General features: G+C 34.7%; 1 protein-coding gene across 1 annotated transcript in view; it reads left to right on the top strand.

Annotated features, from left to right (window-relative positions):
• The window catches only part of LOC104536347 (low-density lipoprotein receptor-related protein 1B-like), a gene marked incomplete at both ends in the record, with an annotated part of 106,353 nt that overhangs the window by 35,051 nt on the left and 50,096 nt on the right, over nucleotides 1–21,206 (top strand). The window contains 6 exons of the mRNA XM_010178928.1: nucleotides 1,574–1,723; nucleotides 13,133–13,273; nucleotides 15,413–15,538; nucleotides 17,129–17,260; nucleotides 18,065–18,199; nucleotides 18,618–18,747. Coding sequence (XP_010177230.1) covers nucleotides 1,574–1,723; nucleotides 13,133–13,273; nucleotides 15,413–15,538; nucleotides 17,129–17,260; nucleotides 18,065–18,199; nucleotides 18,618–18,747 — 814 coding nt within the window. The remainder of the gene's footprint in view (nucleotides 1–1,573; nucleotides 1,724–13,132; nucleotides 13,274–15,412; nucleotides 15,539–17,128; nucleotides 17,261–18,064; nucleotides 18,200–18,617; nucleotides 18,748–21,206) is intronic.

Genomic DNA, 21,206 nt, shown 5'->3' with positions numbered 1-21,206 from the left:
ATGGTAGACTTGAGTAGAAGGAGATAGGAATGTTATTTCTGTCAGTTGCTGCTGCATAATTGGAATACCCATGTGTAGAAACACCAGTTTAATGTCTGAAGAAGTAGAAAACCTGACGAGATAACATTGTAATTGCTGTGTAGATTGGATTCACAACAACTTTATAAATAGATCCCCATAAATAGATGTGCCTAGGTGAAATCATTGAGCAGCTGACTGGTAGCAGTCAAGAGTTACCCAGAATAGCAAATGCTATCAATGTCAGAGTAAGGAAAACTTTCTCCTTGCCTGTTACCTTTGCAACCTGTAGCAAGGTTCATCCATATTCCCAGGAAATTTTCCTGTACTAGACCTAAATATTGCAAGTGTCTCCAAGGTCTGCGACGCTATCTTTTGGCTTTGAGCAGTGCTTGTACAAGCAAGAAGAAGCACTCGCAGCAAGGGGAAAAAAATATCAGTAACTGCAAAGGAACTGGAAAGCTGTTATTGAAAAGCTTAGAAAGCAGCCACCTTTTGGCCTACTGTGTCAAATGTGCATAGAGAAGTAGTGGCGCGCTGCCAGCTGTAAGTATTGCGGCACATGGCACTGCTTTCTCCTGTCAGGATTTTGAAAATAGATCTGACTTTCCACAGAGAAGCAGTTTACAGGAAGGAAGAGGAGAATGGTGCTGTGCAATATCAAGAGGTTGACCTATAGAGTGAAATACAGTACTTTTTTTGGCAACTTGCTGCTGCTGGATACCTAACATGAGTTCTGGGAAAAGTCTACTACCAAAGCAAATTATTACGGCATGTATTGTCACCATGCCAGGCACATTTCACTGTGGGAAATCTCTTGCTACAATTGCTTGAAGATTTTTAATGAATTATAGAAGTCTGAAACACATTATCGCTTAGTTCTTTGCTCTTCCAGAAAATTATGTGCTTTGTTTTGTAGTCTATTTTTAAATTATTTTTATTTATGTAGTTTTATCACTTCTAACTCCAAAGAACTTATCATGAGATCAGTTCACTTTGAAGCTATATTAACATTAATACTATAAATTTATTGAGAATTAGTATCAGGTTTTGGTATTTCAGCATTCTAAGCAGAGGACTGTGGATGTAGGAAGAGGACAGACTCTTTATAGTTCTGAATCACAAAAATAGCTTGTTTTCCAAGTCTTTATGTATTCATAGTTTAAAAATATAAATGATGGTTTCTGGTTCACATTTACTAGTACTTAATGACCTTGCATATGACCTCAGTTCATTCAGGTAGCTGTTTGTTGCCAGATAGTGCTCTTTCATCAGTCAATTACCAATTGGTTTCTATAGATGGTGGGAGAAATAAAAGGCAGAAAACTTTTTAAAAGCATGGGTTTTTTCCACTGTAAATGGCCAAGTTTGTTTGGTTTCCTTGATTGTTGTTGTTGGTTGTTTTTTTAAAAAAAAATGAGTAGATGAGTGGATAGATAACATAGTTTTGTGTGGATATCTATTTCTTAACTACATTTTTATTATGAAAACTGCTTAACACTAAATGTATATTATCTATCCAAGCCATGGTTAAAGTTGTGCATGTTAATTACAGGTTTATCAATAGATTATGGGGAGAACAAACTTTATTGGATCAGTTCAGGAAATGGAACCATAAACAGATGCAGCTTGGATGGTGGTAATCTTGAAATCATAGAATCAATGAAAGAAGACTTGACAAAAGCCACAGCTTTAACCATTATGGGTAAGTCTAGTGGTAATAACTTTGGTTTTAAATGATTGTAAGCTAATGAATAATGAAATATCAAAAGCTTGGGGAAGCTATTTTGCTTTTATGTAAATAATACGTACAATCACTAGTGAGACTGTTTTGTTTACTGTGAGGGTGGTGAGGCCCTGGCCCAGGTTGTCCAGAGAAGCTGTGGATGCCCCCTCCCTGGCAGCGTTCAAGGCCAGGTTGGACGGGGCTTTGAGCAGCCTGGGCTGGTGGAGGTGTCCCTGCCCGTGGCAGGGGTTGCACTGGGGGGGCTTTAAAGTCCCTTCCGACCTAAACCATTCTGTGATTCTATGATTTGGATACATTGATGGTCTGGATTTTCAGATGTCTGCTAATATCCCATGTAGTAAATTCATTTTTAAAAAGAGCTCTTCTGCTTCTGACCTAAACCATTCTGTGATTCTATGATTTGAATACATTGATGGTCTGGATTTCAGATGTCTGCTAATATCCCGTGTAGTAAATTAATTTTTAAAAAGAGCTGTTCTCTTTGTTATACTTTGTGCATTAGAAATCCTAAAATAAAATCAAAAGAAGAGTAACATAAAGAAAAATTACTAAAAAAATCAGGAAGTGTTTAAATGTCATATTGCTGAATATCATGAGAACATTGCTTTGAACTGACTCTTTCTCATATGCAAAAGCTGAAGAGCTTTTAGCCCTTGGTGGAGCTCGGTTACAGTGTGTTAAATTCCAGTCTGACTCAACAAGTATTTATATTATTCTAGAGACAGCTTTAAAGCTTTCTATATTTCCTCGAAATGCTTTCCTGACTTTCAATTTGGTTTAATTAAAAGTTTATTTACATTTTTCTTCGATGTTCCACAAAAAGTTCAGTCTATAAGTAGACTTGTATTGGGATACTGCCAGTCTTTTAATAAACTATTTTATTTGATCGATTAATTACATAACGTAGTTGGTAAACTTATGAAAGTTATGATAAACAAAATCCAAAGACTTGAATAACATGGTGTAAATTAAGTCATATTTTCAAGTAGTAACTGCTGAAATAGTTTTATGAGACACGTATTTGGCCAGAATTGAACTCTTAAATGCTCTCAAGATCTGTTGGAGAGGGAATGCTTTTATATATGTATTCATAAACAAAAGCAAATTTTGTGTAAGAAGGAGTCATGGATGTTAATATAGAAAATTTGTCTTTTGTTGATTTGATTGGGACTAGAAATAGAATGAAAAGATGACCTTTACTTTAGGGAGCCATTGGAAGTCTTTAATATGAGATGTGTTAAAGAGTATTTGTCCATACTGTCACCAAGATGTCTGTGGTATCAACTCTTCATCTGTTATTCACAGAAGCTACAATAGTGATGATCCATCTGAGATGTGGATTCAGACTTTATCGCTGTCATTTAAAGAAGAGTGTTTCATGCTTGTTTGTGTGAAAGTAGTTGTATTTTTTTTCAGGTGTGGAGATGCAAGAATTTCTGCATTATTTTTTAACGTATATGCATCTCATATTCCTAGTCTGAAATCTTTTTTTCTGGGTGATGACAGTTCTTCCTACTCAAAATCAGTCAACAAAACTTACAACATGTTTGGGTTTTACTGTTTGCTTTGCTTTTGGGTTTTGCCTTTGTTTTGGAGCCGTAGTTGTGATAAACTGCAGTATGACATTGAAGTATGATTCCATATATAAATCTGTTGGAGAATAGTGCAAACAAATACAGTTTTATAGACAGTATTGTATATGCTGATTTTAAAACGTGAAAAGTTTCTGTATTTATTTCTCCTTTATGCTTTTATATTGTGGAACATACTGTAGCAACGTAAATGCCATCTATTTTCCTGAAGTGCTGGTGGCTTTACATCAGCTTCTTACAGCCAGACTTTTGTGCATGTAAAAAGGATGAGAACAAAAAAATCCAACGTGACACGAAGCAAGATACGAGATTTTAATGTGATCTGAGTCAGCCCTGGTTCACATGCACACCTACCCCCTGCCAAGAGTAGGTGCACCGAAGGAGAAAGGATTGTCAGAAAAATTGCTGATTTTCTAATAAATCTACCCTACCAGTGATCCTGTCTAGCACCTCAGTCCTTCTTGCTTCTGAAAATTTGTTTTAGCTTTTTGTGAAGCATCTCCTTCCTAGCGCCTTTCCCAGCCATCAGAGCCTCCTTGTCAGAAGGCATGAGTTCCCAGAGACACTCGAGTGTAATCCAGTAGTCTGCATGAAGAGCTAGTGTCTTCCATTTTTGGTTTGGACAGCATTTTGCACAGAAAACAAACAGATCTTCTGACAGTTTCCAGTGTTTTTTGCTGTATCTTGTAGTTTACGCTCCATAAGTTTTTTCAGAACTATAAAAAGGTAATGAGTGACAGAGGCTTGGCCCAAGAGTGACTTCTTTCTTGCTTTGATAGTCTCTGTGCTGTGATAGGAATTCAATAAATAGTGCTAGCTAAGTCAGAATAGTTTTGTTTGCCTTTTTAAAATAGCTTATGGGGTAGTTGAGAGCTTCACCAGGCGGTGATGAATGCTGCTCCCCTTCAGTACTTCTCCTCTATCTCCTCACCATTCGTCCTTCATTGCTTCCAGTCCCTCTATTTCTGAGTTGCTGTTGTAAACCGTTTGGAAGTTACCACTACTGTTTCAGATGTTTACTGTTGTTTAGTCCTTTCCAGGCTTTGTTTAACACTTTCCTACTGTTATATCCTTTAGTGGGAGCATATAGAACATAATGATAAGACATGAAAAAATAAAGCTAGCAAACACATCGGTGCCAAAGTGACGCTCAGGTTTATCCTTGAGGGAAATGGAAACAAGTAATATAATTCACATCTTGCTGTATTTTTGTTCTTTCATTTATTGCTTTTCTACTCCGTAGTGTCAGTCATTTCTTTTTCCATATGCTGAGCTCCAAAATTCGTAGTTTATCGGTGTCGTCTTTTGCAATATCTTTTTGAGCATGATCTAGATGAGTTGAAAATTATATTCCATTTGAAAGTAAAGCATTTGAATATATACCAAATTACTATTTTTTCATGTCCTTAAGCATACAAAAGATTATCTTTGCTGCTGCCATTCTGTATTACGAAGATGTTATAAATCCATGATTAAATCACATTTACTTTTCTTCTCTTCCCTCTTTCTTCCCCTACACATGCACTGTGTGAAATGTCAGTGCGTGCAACATCAGCCATTTTTAGGTGATTTTCCATTCAAAAATTTTTATGAATGCTTTGTGTAGTACCTCCTGCTGTTTATTGTCTTACATTTTGTCAACAGTAATTTTCTTCTGCTACTGTGTTAACTGTTCACAAATCTCTGAAGTTTCTTTGCTCTTTGAGAAGCTTATCTAATTCACACTACCCCATGCCTTGCATAATTTTCAGCACCTACCACTGACACCATTTACAAGTTAATAAGAAATATATCCACTGTTTTGGAAACCCAGGAAGAACCACATGAGAACTTGGAACTTATTTTCTTTTATTTCTTATATGGTACAACAATACTGTTTTTAACATGAAGAAACTGCTTCCTATAATCCTGCTAAGGTTTTAGTGTAATGTATCATATTTACTATCTTATTTCCTGGTAGCCAGTATCTGTGTATGATCAGTTACATAGATATATTTGGTGTTCAGCATGAAGTCTCATTTCTTGCCTTCCAAGTAACTTAATGAAAACGACTCCTTGACTGTAACTGAGTTTGGTTGGAAAATTACCTTTGTGGTGAGAACCATATGTATCTCTAGATTGGTGAGCAGGGTCATTTTATTAGAATATTTGAATTACAAAGACACCTGCAGCAATATCTGACGTATTTCCAAACTGGCATATTCTTTCTTGAATGATATATAGCTCAGAATCATAAACTGAGCATTGCTAGAAAAGTATTGATTAGTTACTGTAAGTCTGTAGCTGAGAAGAAAGATACTGAAGGCTTCTGTCAGCAGTTTTGGTAGAGGTATTTGATTGGATTTTTTATCAGGTCCTCACAGAAATACAGTTTACACAAAATCACAACAGTCAGCTCATTTCACTACAATACATATGATGTAGATTGCATAATGAGGATATAATTTGTTGTGCATTGGTGATTTTTTTAAAAAATATTTATGGTAGAAACTTCAAAGGAAATAGTCTGTGATGCTAAGTAGTAGCCTTTTCCTAGTTGTTTACTATTATAAAATAGAGTAACTTCATATAGTGAGTGATTCTACGTATAAGTGCTATTTCTGTTGAAATTCATGTAAAAAAAATTCAATCAGCAATACAACAAAATCAGACACATATAATAGCTTTTCAATGGAAGTGCAGACATTAGAACAATGTCTTTTGAACACAAACTGTATATAATACAACCATCAAAGGTGTATTATCAAGCAATCAAAGGAGACAGTAACAATTACAGTATTTCATTTTAGACAGAAAATGTGGGGTTATATTACCAAAATATATTCATGCTGCTATTTACTTTTGTGTGGTTAAATTATATATTGGTTATTTGAGTTTTGTTTTATCCTAAATAAAGTTTCAAAAATAACACCACAGTGCCTTTCTAGGAACTCACATGGTGGGAGCTGTGACTTTGCTGGATGTAATTGGGAAGTGAAAGGGGCTGCTTAGATCAGGAAACGTCAAATACATACACCTTAATTTTCCAAATCATCAGTCTTCTAATTGCCGTAACACCATTCATTACATTAGCATTAATATATGAAATATATCTAGGCAATTTGCCCAGTTCTAAGTACAGTACATAGTTGTCTTCCATAAATACTCGAACCACCATTAATGAAAACTAATGGCCCATCAAAATTTGCATTCAGAGTACTGCCTGAAATCTCCAAAGGACTGTCCACAATGCTAATCTAGCAATTTTTAGCATTTGAAATTGCTCTTTCCCAATATGCGGCAGCGCTTAATGCTAATTACCCAACAGAATGGATAAATACAACAATTTTAATGTATATTATAACCCAGTTTCAGCAACAAGATTGTAATTAGCGATCGAAGAACACTCTGGTTAGCATAATCAAGCAAATAAATCATTTAACTTCAGTTTGATATTTAAAGGTTTCAGATAACATTATTTTTTCCCTAGTTTGTGAAAGCAAGTTGTCTTTTGCTGGTCAAGGGTTTTTGTAAAATCATCTACAATATTTTTAAATGAATATAGAAATGAACTAATTTATCCTGATCCTAGAAATCACAGATGAGTTATCTATTGAGAGAATATATTAATAATGTAGAGAAATAGTCCAAAACTCTGCTTACAATTAGGGTCGAAAGTAGTGACGCGGTGGGTGTTTTTTGGTATGAGACTGTGTTGTGGTTTGCATCGAGCACCCATCAGTTTCTGAACAGTTAAACAACCTACAAATTCTTGAGGTCAAACCTCTTACTACTACCTGCCAAAAAACATGACCTGGTCACAGCTGGCCACTTACGGCCTAAGAACTAAAGAAGCCAGGTTTTATTTGGTTTTGTTTTGGTTTTGGTTGTTTTAGGTTTTGTTGTTTGGGGTTGGTTTTGTTTGGAATTCTCTTTTTTAATAAACCTGAAATGTTTTAGCATGAGCTTTCTTATTTAAGTCCCCATACTCTACCTATATCTCGTCTTAAAACTTGTAGTGCACCATATAAAGCTTCCATGTAATAGAAGAACACTAGTTAAGTAGAATTTTGTAAGTTATATTTTTTAATTAAAAGTTTATCCTTGTGTCATGTTAACAAGTATGGAAGAGGAAGATGGAAGAATCATTTTGAAGCATATTTTGAGTATTCACTTGTGATTTGTTGTGATTTGTCCTTTTTAATGGCATAGGAGACTATTCAGCTTCTGTCAAGTACTTCAAGGACTAGTAATGAAGTTATGCTGTGATTTCTGTTCCTTCTGTCATGAAGGGTGAAGAAGTCTGTGATCTGAAATATCTGACACCATTCATGGGCGTTGTCTAGGTAGTGTTAATTGTGTACGAAAGCAGCAATAGTTTCATTTAGTAGCTCAGTAAGGAAAAGAGGTACATGGTGAACATTCAGTTGGTGATGTAGAAATGGTTGACTCTATACTAATGCTAAAAGGGAGAAATGAGACTATTTGTGGTGTAGATGATTACTGGTAATTGAACTTCTTGATTAAGCACATGCCATGCCTTCACCTCTTGGTAAAAGAATATGCAAAATTGGTTATTTGAGGTTTTTTGTTGTTTCTTTTCCTAAGGAGACAGGCAAGTCAGCAAATTGCAGTTTTGGGAGGCTGTCGAGACCATAGCCAAGTATGGGGTTTTTTACAAAATACTAAAGATATGCCTGAGTTTGATTGTTTTTTGAAGTAAATGATGAAAAGACCAAAACTGTATGTGTTTTGCTTCCTTCCTGAACTTCAGTTTAAAAAAAAAAATACTATTTTTGGATGGGTTTGGATATGTAAACCAGTAAGTTCTGTTAGTATACAACGTGCAAGGCAGCAGTCATTACCAAAATTACCTAATAGACCATTTTAATTCATGGCAAAAAGGAGGGTTTGAAGCCTGAAATCACATCTTCACATACAATCCTTTAATTGAAAAAGTCTACCTAAACATTTAGGATGGATAATTCATTAATGTGGGTCATAATCTCACAGGAAAAAAGGAAAAAAGTCAAATTCCCATAATTTCACTTATGAATTATATCAGATAATCATTTTTATATTCTTATTGTGCATCTATCTTCTTGTTATAATTCACACCAGCTAAATGGAGCACAGAATTTCTTGTTCTAAGGATAGTCTGATAAAAGAATCATCAGATCCAAGCTCCTGTTAATTTAACAGATTGGTATCTCAGGCTGATCTTTTCAGTCAGTTGATTCTAGCTCCTTTGCATACATGGGATGATAGATTTCCTTTAAATTTTACCCAGATTTCACTGGAGAATTCAATTTGCGTCTCCTAATCTTAATATTTAGATTATTTTCACTGTAGATTGTTGTCTCATCATATACCTCTGAAGATTACTCAATAAGTGCTTTTTTTTTTCCCTTGGTATTTTCAGTTTATTTTCTTTTGTGCAGTAACTTTTTACAGTTGCTGCAATGGAAATGATCTTTCAGATCTGTGGTTTCCATTATGAAACTCTCAACTGTCTGGCTTTATCAATTAATTACTTAACTAATAAAACTGCAGCATAGGCAACAATTCATGTAACTGAAAAAAATATGAAGTAAAAATAAAGTTCATATTTGTTGGAATGGCTGTGTTCCTGAATTTTAAAAGATTTTTGCACTCTAAAGATTTACTTTTGGTTCATCTACAGTAATAACTTTTTTTCTGTCTAAAATGAAAATGCCAATGATGTTAAACTTGCAGTTATACAGACTTGCCCCTTTTAATTATTTCCTTTCAGATGTTTAAAAGATACATAAATAATTGGAGACAAAAAGACATGTTCAACAGTGCTGCAAGATTGTATTTCACAGTAATTAATACTTTAAATGTAGTCTTAACTTTGTTAGTAACCTAAGCACATCACACTATCCAATGGAGATGGACCAATAAAACATTTTTTTCTTTACTGAGACCTCCTCAAAGGCTAGTACCAGAACTAAATTAGTTTGATTAAATTTTACTAACACAATAGCTTCAGTTTCTTTATAATATGGGAAAAATATAGGCTATGGACACTCAGAAATACAATTTTAAATTCATAACTTAAAAATCCTTAACTTATTTTATGAAGTGGTGAGCTACAGAGCGGTAGCAAGGCGCTAAGGTGGATGACTTGACTAAGTCGGTAGAAATTGATGACCTGCAATGACTGTGTAAGTCTTGTGAATGGAGTAAGGGCTCAATTGGGTGTTTTGGCATTCAAAGTAGATGAGAAACAGACACCGAAGCATATTGTGGACTGTGGAACTTGTCAACCTGGGATACTGAGGCCATCTCATCGTAGTCTAGAGAGTATACTCTAGCGTGTACTCTAGACAGTCAGTACTAATGTGTTAAGGACTTGAAGTCAGAAGGTTGGCCATGGTTTCTGTGTCACTGTTTGGTCATCAGTTCACTGAAGTTTGAGTTTCATACCAAAACTGTTGAAAATTGTATTCTGATGTATTGGGACTTAGAGCCTGCTTTTCTTTTTTTTCATGATTTCTTAGTTATTGATTGTAATTTGTTTTTAATGAAAAATGTGGTTTAGCATTACAAGTAATTTTGTTCACTTGTGAAAATGAATTTCATCCCTAAAGTCAGTAGACTTTCCATATATAACTAGGCATTTTAATTCAGGACTTTTTATGGAACTAGCCTCAGATCAGCAGTTTTTGCAGCAGAAATAGAACTGGCGAAGACTGCTTTCATGTCTCCTGAATCTTAACACAGTACCTTCAGCTTCTCTCTATAACCTTCTTTCCGTAATACCTCCAGTGCATAATACTCCACATCTTTCATCCTAAGACTGCACAGCAGTTGTCTCTACTGCAGGCACTTTTAGAGCCTTTCCCCATTCACAGTTCCACAATTTGCTATCACATTACCCCATTTTCCTCACGTATGCCTTCAATTTCTCCCCTTTTTGCTCTCCACTCCATTCCCCATCTTCTCTGTGTCAAAACAAAGCATGGGCTGTTGCCACTTTGGAGCTATACACGACGTGAGATGCTGGCCAGCACATGTGCTGCATGGCCATCTGGCTGCCGCCAAACTGCAGGGATGCAACCAGTCAATCATTCTGCTAATTTGCAGTATACTGAGGCTCAGATAGGATTTTGTACGAGGTGGCTTTTGGGTTCATGAAGAAAGTATGGCATATGTGTGTTCTTGGTTCAACTTCAAAAAGAAATCGGTATTTTGACAAAGGTTGCGTTAGCTCTGTGCATTGATTTTTTTTCCTAAGGTTTTAAATAGTTATCAAAAACTACCAAAGTATCTCATGCCTGTACTGTGAAAAGTAGAATACAGGATGGTGTTCCCCGTCACATTTGATAGAAATAGTCGGTAGTGCTTTCCATTGGATTTGTTTGCCTACAGCTACAAACACCAGGAATTTCTTCACTGAAATAATGCTTTTATGCAGTATCTGGAGGATGACATTAAGAGTTTAGCATTGGCTAAGTGTTTTCTGTGTGTTCGGTATGCTCTGTGTTTCAGTCTCACCCAGACAGGAAAGGACTGATTTGCTTTGCTTCCAGCAACCATTCAGATTGATGAATGATGGGAACAAGCTGGCTGAAATTAATTATGATAAAAATGAAAAGATTTTGTTATAAGGGAAACAGCTGAAGGACTTGACATTGGTTAGGTAAGGAGCTCTTCACTGTGAACATTCAGTTGTTACGAGTTAGCTGAGTCCTTGTTTTGGAAGCAAGTTTAAGTTCTCAAGTGTTTAGTGTGTCAAAATTAGACACTAAGCTTCATTACTATTATGTTATTATTCTTTTGGATCTGCCAGCAGTTTGCTTGCCTTTCAGAAATACATATTTACAATTCTTTAGTTTTCTTTAAGCTGAGCTGTTGCCATGTACCTCACAGAAGATATTTATGAAGAATATGCTAGTTTGCATTAAAAAATTATTCCACCTTGAGTGTGCAATGCTGGTGTCTGCATATGTGAAATTTAAAGGTTGGAGTTTTTCCGCTCTTGGCATCTGACAAGTCACAGAAGCACGGCATGGCTGATTTCAGTACCCTGATTCTCAAGTTGTGACAGTCTCAGGTGTGATACAAGGGTGAAGAGTCCTTGGGCACCCCTGATTGATGACACTTGACTGCAGTCCATGACAATAAGGCCATGACAAGTACCAGTGCCACACTTCAGAGCTTTTCCATCATCACCCCAGCATCTTCACTGAAATGCTGACAGGACACAGCTGTTGTAGAAAGCATTTCCATGATCTTGATGTCATCCTTCAGAGCTACAGTAAAGCTAATGTCTGTGGCCTTTTGTATCTGTAGAGGTATAAAGAAATACCAAGAGAGTGAAGAGCATTTCTAGCATTCTTCTGATTTCCCTTCATTTTAACCTATTCTGTCTTCCAAGCCTTAGCAATAGGAAATAAAAATTTTCTATGAGAGCTGCTGGGAAGGTTTTCAAAAGTCTGTTTCATATTCTTTCTTCATTTTGCATTATTTCCTCTTCCTCTGTTTCTTGATACAGGTTGTCTTTGCTTTTTTTTCTTCTCACTTTGTGGTTGTTGTGACTTATTTTATAGCACATTTGTACAATATCAAGTGATGGCATGAGACATGAAATACTCAAAACTTGGTAGGAGTACTGCCTCATTACTGATTTAAGAAAAAGTAGATTATGACCTTTAAAGAAATTATAAACCATTGACTCTAAGGCACCTTACTAACTTTTGTTGAATGAAAGAGGAGCAAACTTTAACTGAAGAGGCTCTTTTATTAATTCCAGCAGTTAATGAGTCAAAGTCTTGAAATTTTAAACTGATAAGTGCTGTATGTTTCTGAACAAAACTAAAGCAATCTCTAACATTGAGATTTAATTTATATTAATGGGGCTTCAAAATAACATTTTGCTGAAGTGTTGTAAGTGAACTGGAGAATATACATCTCATGTATACCTTTCAGTTTCTTGAAATTTTATTTAAATTGCTTGTTTTCATGAGCTGTTGTTTAAATTGTTACGAAGATTATCTCATGTAGCTTAGAATCCTGCCTGAATTTTAATTTTTCTTTAAGACTAACGTCACCTGAAATCCAACCCTTGAAAAATGTTACATGTGCTGCAATTGCGGATCGAGTCGGAATTCTCTGTTAAAAATTTAGACAACCTACATGCTATGATTCAAGTATATTACATGTGTAGATTGACAAGGGTGATTTGAAGTTTTATGCTAATATGTGCATAGCATGTCTCATTTTTTCTGTTATTTGTAAATTTTGTGGAAATTATGATGAAAAGGTTACTACCAATGTAAGTTGATAATTTCAATAATTTAAGACAGTAAATGGATTCTTAACTATTTTTGTGGTAATTATCATACTTGTTAATTTGAACATTCAAGTCAAGCAATGAGAGCCTGGCATCAGAGCTCCAGTCATCTTTACGTACATAATGAATGGATATAGTAAAGTTAGAGACCTAACCCTCTGTTGTAGTGGTATATGATCTGTGAACAACGTTTTGTAATGTTCAGTTATAAATTGGGCATAATTCAGGTCTTCCACTTAAAAATGTGAGAAAACCAATCACCTAAAGACAAAAAAGTAAATTTAAATGTCAAAAAAATTTCTGGTTTAGAAAAAAGATATACAAAAACAACAGAACCAACAAAAACCACCGTTTATTCTTTGAGCAATTTTCCTTTAAATTGGTATAAGAATTAACCTCAAAAGCTTTTTCCTACCTTAGGTTTCAAACATACTTGATAATAATCCTCTTAATTTTTAAAACTTGAAAATTTTACAGATAAAAAGCTTTGGTGGGCAGACCAGAACTTAGCTCAGATCGGTACCTGTAATAAAAAAGATGGAAGAAACCCCACTGTCCTGCGAAACAAAACTTCAGGTGTTGTCCATATGAAAGTGTACGATAAAGCAGCACAGCAAGGTATGTGAAACTGGAAGCATGTTTAACCAACTTTTAGACTGCACAGTATCTGTTTCGCATGATATTCTCCAGACAAGGCTAGAATAAAGTAATATGTATTCCTTGTAATTCAATGATAAATTACTACACAATATTTTGTAATTGAATAAATTACCAGATATAATAGGAGACTTGATTTAGCATATCTGTCTGGTATTTTTTTAATTTATCAGCTGTTTTCTGAAGATTACACTATAGTGAAGTTTGAAGTTCTTTTAGAGATTCTCAGTTTAAAATTTTAAGTAAAAAAAAAAGGCAGTGTGTGAGCCTCACCTCAAATTATTGAAATTTTAAGTGAAATATTGTGAGAGATGTCATTAATATTCTTAATTATCTATTTGTTTTAAGACAGTTTAATTTGTCTAAGTTGACAGAAGTGACAGTAGTATAAATCAAAAGTAAGAGAGCAGAAAAATGGGAGGGATATTGCTAATACTGCCATAACTAACATAATATGCAAAAGTGTAATTTGGGGACATGCACGTAGCTTTATGAATTTGGACATCAGCGATTAAAACATTTGTGAGGTTCTTTAGAAAGAGCTTATTTCTGATTCCAGCTACTTTCATGATGTTTGCATTGAAAGTGATGATGAGGATGAGATCTACATGAAACATATGAAGAAAAGGATCAAGTTATCTGCTGGGCAATAAGTAGTCTATGTACGGAGCACATTAATTCAGTTCCATATTTAGCACTTCTGGGTACATTTGCCTAATCTAGGAGGCAAGGGCCAGTCTTGCCCTTCGTTTTAAATGTGGTGGAACAGAAAGTAATACAAATGTAGGCATTCAGTAATGTTTCTATCGTTTTAAAATGCTAGAACTCCCTACCATGGAGGCATACAGATAGCCTTATGAGAACCCCAGTGTTAGTGATGTTTGGTGTCTGTGACATTATTATGCATTTTCCATTGTACAGAAGTCAAGAGAAAGAACAGTTCTGTCTTTTTGTAGTATTGCACTTGAACTGTAATGGAAGCCCTGAAGTGTAGTGAAATGTCACCTGGCTGATCTGTATTTTGACAGAGCAATGTCAGGGTTTTGGATGTAAGAATTAAATACTCTAGAAAGGATTCAGCTTTACACTTCCACCTTTTTTTTAAAGAATCTTTGCATATTTCGCATGCATCTTGCATTAATCAAACTGACACGAGAGCAAATGTGATGCGAGGGCACTTACAGATTTCTCTGCATACAAATCTGGCCTCCTAGATTATCATTTTTTTTTTTTCTAACTCTACAATTTGTCCCTTTGTCTGAGGTTGCCTGAGGCTTTTACAACTCACCTGTCTTTTCTATTTGAGTGGTTGGATCATCAGAAAATGTCTATGATTTTAGATTAAGAAATGCTTTCGACTTCAAAATTAGGGATGCAGAAATAAATGTGACTTTGGTTCATATAGGCTTGGAAACTTGTAATCAAGTATGCCTTGAATGTCTTAATAGACTTAAATGATTTTTCATGAAGTTTCCAATTTCTGAGATGTGTTTATTGTACTGTATATAATGTTTATGATCATCTATTAAAGACTGTTCATCTACTATTTAAAAGTAAATATTGTTTTAATTGGAAGCATGAATCTGTGAGATCACATTGGTGCATATCTTAAATACACTGAACAAATGGTGATTCATGAAGATGCAAAATTAATATAATATTTGATGAATGAATACGATGTGATCAATGGTTTGCTGATGGTCTAGAGTAAGATACGCCTTCAAGACTAATGTCAGTACAGTTTCAGCAATGCTACTCACAAACTTAATGTAGTATTTTCAGTTTTATCATATCCTTTTACTTTAAAATAGGCAGATTCTTCTTTAGAAAATTTATTTATTAATTAGTTATTAAAAAAAAATCTAAGGAAAAATACCCACTGTATGTAAGTGCACAGGAAAAGTGCTGTAAGGGTGAAGTATGGAAGAGTAGATCAATAGTAGCATAGCTTGAAATGTTTTATACATATCTCAGTTTTTCAAAGGAATTAGTTGGTTTAGGTAATATTAATAAATTGATGCAAACACTTATTTTTAGTTGGGATTGCACTGGAAACAAATTTTGATTCCTCTTGTCTGTCTTCTTGTGTCACGTTTATAGGTGGCAATTCCTGTCAGTTAAACAATGGTGGATGCTCCCAGCTTTGTTTACCAACATCAGAAACCACCAGGACTTGTGTGTGTACAGTAGGCTACAACCTTCAAAAAAACCGCATGGCATGCAAAGGTAAAATGGCTTTCAATATTTATTTCAACTAACTTCAGTTTTATGGGAATGCTGTTATAAGTAAAAAACTTTGTTAATTTTAAGTTAAATAACCATACTTAATATGCTTGATTAAAGCAAAACCAGAGAAATGTCTGCTGAGGTTAGCATAGAATTTAAATTTATATTTTAATTTATTTATTTAGTTCTGCATAAATTTTGTGGAAACTAAGCAATGTTTTTGGTTTTGGTTTTTAAATGTAGGCATAAAAGCAGACCATCTGAGCCATTACTAATAGCAATACATATTTGTTCAAGGTTACACACCTTATCTTTAAACTAAATTATAGGCTACAGTATCTTAAAGGTTGGGTATCTCATCCTGTTTTATTGCCCTTAATATAAAGTAAGGCCTGATATTTTTTATCTGTTTTTTAAAAATCTTTTGTCTATTTGAGCAAGAAAAAAAATCAGAACAAAGCTTACATCCAAAGTCTTACTTTTTGTCTGAGTAATACAAAAAAGCCTCATGGTCAGGGTGCCTTACAGTTGAATGTAATGGTATTTTTTTCTGTGAGGGATTGCTACTTCATCTAGTTAGTAGCAGAGTATACATGGAAGCAGAACTAAGCAACATAAATGTGGCTTTTCTACTTCTTCAGTGCTTTTCATATGTATCTTAAAAATGTTAGGAACATGTTATTATTTCTTTTTCAAATAGTCATTTTTACTCTTACAATTACTTCAGGTATTTATAACTTTCAGTTGTGGCTTAAGGTAAAACTAGTGGATGTTGTGCATTTGAAATGTATTCCTCCTTTTTATCTAGATATGCTGCTTTCTAGATCATAACATCTTTTTAGAATTAAATTTTCCTTCAGTTAAAAAGAGGTCAGGAGTCACAAACATTTTAATTCTGTCTTGAAAATTCATGGGAAAAAATTTACAAGTACGTATATATTTAACATTGCTTTTTTCATTTGCTAGCTAGATTTCTTCTTGCTTTGAAGAAAATTTTGTAATTCTCTACCTGAAACAATTTAGACCACATCCTTATGGTCTTCAACTAGGTAGCTCTTTACACTGGTATGAAGAAAGAGGTTGTTTTTTTTAATGTAGGGTAGTTAAAATTATTCAAGAATATGGGTTACATGTTATCATGCTGCATCATTGCCCTTAACCATAAAAGTGTTCTGAGATATGAACAGATTAGGAAAGTATTTGTTCTAATTCTGGTTGTCCATAATTAGGTGTGATTCTCCACCAGGAATGACTAAATAACAAGAACTCTACACAGGAGAATTTCTTCCTACTTAATAGCAATAGGTCCATCTAGATTGTGATTAATCTAACACAAAACTATACATTTAAAATGCATTGATCCCCTTTTCTCTCTAAGACATTTATCTTTTAATTAGAAATACACTGTAATAATTGATGGAGGTTTTTTTAAAGAGATGGATTTATCATTCTGGAAAGCTATGGAGCAGTATTGAAAAGCTGTATCTAGTGCTTTTCAATTCCTCAATTGTTTTTTGTTAATTGTTTCCCAATTGTTAATTGGGAAAGTCTCCACTTTGCTCTCATTGGCTCTTTTTATTTTTACCATAGGTATTGAATCATTCCTTATGTATTCTGTCCATGAAGGAATTAGAGGAATTCCTCTTGATCCAAATGATAAAATGGATGCTTTAATGCCGATATCTGGAACATCATTTGCTGTGGGCATAGACTTCCACGCAGGTAAGTGTTATGTATAGTTTATTGTATGTATAGTGAATATTGTATGCTATTCTTATAAATGAAATAAAGCCACAGTTTTCAAACCTTCTGAATAATTGCAGCTTTATTTAAAGGAATTGGAAGTTGGTTGGTTGTTACAGTGTTAACCTCTAGCTATTTATAATTTATAGTAAATAGAAAACTTTGTGTAATGATTATGTAGATTACATTAGCAGAACTATCCACTGTTTTCCAGTGGAGACATCACTGAGCGTGCTGATAAGCTGCCTGTGGACTGTAGGATGAATTGTGGATAGAGTCAATTCTTATTCTTTTATCAGTATAACACTCTCAAATGTCACACTTTTTTTTTTACTAGATACTTTTTATACTGTCAAACTTCAATCTATATGATTGCACAGTTTTACACAATAGTTTTTCAGACCCCTAAATATTTTGGAGTGGTGATGAATAAGCAAAATAAGATGTTTTTTGAAACATATATTCCTTTAGGAAAAAGGAAAACAAAAACAGGACAACCTGTTTATTGTCTGATTCTGAACAGGAGTAGCATCTTCTATCAATCGTCATGGCCCTGTTGTGTTACACGTGCAGAACTAAACAACCAGTAGAAAACTTAGAATTCCTATTTCTTTATTCAAAAAAGGAAAAAGAAATTAAGGATGATAGTGTTGATACTATTCTTCTGTTTACTCTGAGACATATTGATAACGTTTATAATTGGCAGTGTTTAAAGTTACTGGTGTAGATAGTTGGACTGAAGGAACTGAATTAATCCAAGAATCCTCACTATGTATTTTATAGGAAATGATACAATCTATTGGACAGACATGGGTTTCAACAAGATTAGCAGATCTAAACGAGACCAAACATGGAAAGAAGACATTGTTACAAATGGTTTGGGAAGAGTTGAAGGCATTGCAGTGGACTGGATAGCAGGTAAGTCTTAGCCTGCTTCAGGAGTTGTCATGGTTTCTGACAGTATGCTCTTGCATCTTCAGCTCGAGCCTAAATAACTTGGTTTGCTTTCAGCTCTAATTTCTAATATTCCAAATGTCTAGATGTTCTTCTTTGAAGATACCACCACAGTTCTTTGCAGTTTTATTACAGACAGAAAAATTATTTAAATGTCTTGGACACTATTTCTTAGCTGGACAGTCTCAGTGGTGACAGACACAAATACAAGTTTATATTTTAAAACAGAAGGCAGAATAGGACTAGAAATTAAGAATATAAGATATATATATATATGTTAAAGTACAGAGGTTTGTTTCTGATCCTAAGTTACACACTAAATATTTAAACACTTTTCAAGTAGTCTTTTCTTTTTCCAGTAACTTCAAGGTATTTTTCCCAGGTAACATATATTGGACGGATCATGGCTTCAACTTAATAGAAGTTGCCAGGCTCAACGGCTCATTCCGATATGTAATTATATCCCAGGGTTTGGACCAGCCAAGATCTATTGCGGTACACCCAGAAAAAGGGTAACATGACCATGGCTACTTGCATTTCTTTTAAAGTTTGCATGTTAGCACAGTTGCTCTTAGATAAATCAAGGCCTTCATTCTAATAGATAAGCATTTAATAAAGCCACCAAAGATTTTATTGGAAACTATTGTATCGTAACTAAAAAGGATGGAGTTGGTGTTTGTATCGTATGCTGAATATTTTCATTGGTCTCTGTACACGTGCCATACTGTACTTTCTTTGCAAAACAGTTTTCATTTTCTAGGAAAATAATTTCAACTGAAGTTGAGACAGTATTTGGAAGCATGCTTAAATCTGTTCTTAAGTTTCCAGCAAACCCAAGGAAGTCACCTTAGTTAATGAAGACCTTAATTTCATGATGAAATCACAGAACTGTGTAATCCTTGGTAGTTGTATATTTGAGTATCATGTAACATCCCACTACAACAACCGAGGAGATTGTTTAGGGTAGCTGAAAGTAAGGTGAGATAAAGCATGTGGGAGAGGAAGGGCTGACAGAAATCTGTATTCATCCCTTTGTTGAGAGTTTGTTGAGGGACCTTACTGCAGCAGTAACAGAAATAGGGATTTTTCAGTCCTCTTGCAGCTCCAGAACTATTGTTAACATAGCTACATCTAAACCAGAGGCAGTATATTCTGCAAAGAATTCCCTTCTTTTTTTTATGGGAATATGAAATGTACTTTCTGAGGAAAAGGCATATAAGCAAGACTCAGTATATAACTGCTACACTTACCCTGCTCATTTGGAAGCACTAAATGGGGTCTATCATAACCTTAAAGAAGTATTTGAGGATCTATCTGCCCCCACAGCCAGAGGTGACACTATAGCTCACTTATTTTCCATAGATTCAATCTGATCGGTATCTCACTATTTTCAGGAAAGCAGTCTCTGTACTCAGGACTTTGCAGCCGTAGTAATGAAGAATTCTGACTTCTCTCAGAGACAGGTTGATACCAGTGATGCAAAATGCCATTTGGATCTTTGCCCTGATTTCCTTTACTGAGAATTTAGACATAGTGATCTGTGCATTTTGCAGACAAGAGCCTTGCAACTGAGTGTATTTAAGAATGAAGGTGAAAGCAATAATGGGTTTTATTTTCTGCGTAATGTAATAGCTTTTTCCACAAATCATTACAACTGTGTTCATATAGCAACACTGGTTGCATGGCCGTATCTGCTAACACTTTAAGATTAATGCTGCTGTTCAGAGTAGCATCTTCTCCAGATCCTAGTTAGGATCTGAATTACTTATTGTGTTTTTGTCCTTAATGTACCAGAATAGCTGTGCTCTTCTGCTAGAAAAAAAAATAAAAATAAAACCAAGCCATTTTTGAAAGTAAGTACACACAACGCTGATAAAATTCTTCTGACCAAACTCCTTCAAAGCAGTAGTTAATTTACAGTGCAGTTTTCCTCAACATATATATAATGTGTTTGCTGTATGCATACACAGATAGGTTTTCACCCCTTTCTTACATCGAAGAAAAGGAAAAGCCCCCATGGACTCTATGGGGTCTAAGTTCAGCAGATGCAGTTTCCCCTTAATACTAAAATATTATCAATTGTGTAGGTAAAAATAATTAATGTCAACTAGAAACTGTAAACAGTGGAATTGACTCTTCTGCAGTACTTTGAGAGGGAGGATAGGTTATAGCTGGGATCCAACAATTAACAATTGCTATAGGAAAGAATAAATACAAAGCCCATGACAGAATGATATTTTATACTACTATTGGTAGAAAAGTTGGGTTTTCTTAATTGAAGTATGGATTTGATTTTATTTTTTTTTATTTTAATGGCAATATTTTCACATGGTGCTTTCTGACTCAAGAGTTCATGGGTTGTTTTTTTTACCAAAATGTTAAGTGTGCATATAAGCAGATGAAATAATAGCCAGCAATATTAACAAGATTCTTTGGAGATAAACTGATTTCTGATTTTAAGTTAGTGCATATTTACAGATGCCACTGAACCATCTTCTTAAGTCTTAAAATAGAATAATCTAATGCCACCAAAAAGCAGGTATTAATAAAATGTTCTTGAGATATAGTATAGAGGGGTTTGAATTATTACACTTGAAACAAGCAAACAAACAAAACAGTAAAGAAGATAAGTGCTAAATGTAGAAATTAATTCAGTTGTTAAACATTCCTGAGATGTTTTGATCTTGTTGAGTTTTATAGTTAGTTTTTGGATGTGTTTAGAATGCTGAAGGAAACGTAGGAGGATGAGAGGAGCACAGATTAGTTCTTGTTTTACATGCCTGGTAGAACAGATATCTTCTGTGAAGGTAGGTAAGCTTCATGTCTCTTTTTAATACTGTGCCACAAAATGATATCTTGAGATGTCCCCAATGAAAGTTTCTTCACAAGAAGGACAGCAATGTTTTGCTGGTGATGTATGGTTTTACCTTTCGGTGAGAAGATAAGGGCCTTTTTACCCTCTGACTCATTG

The sequence above is a fragment of the Mesitornis unicolor genome, unplaced genomic scaffold, assembly GCF_000695765.1.
Source record: "Mesitornis unicolor isolate BGI_N332 unplaced genomic scaffold, ASM69576v1 scaffold402, whole genome shotgun sequence".
In the NCBI taxonomy this organism is placed as follows: Eukaryota; Metazoa; Chordata; class Aves; order Mesitornithiformes; family Mesitornithidae; genus Mesitornis; species Mesitornis unicolor.
The sequence above is the reverse complement of the archived record's forward strand: the minus strand, read 5'-3'. Positions and strand labels throughout refer to the sequence as shown.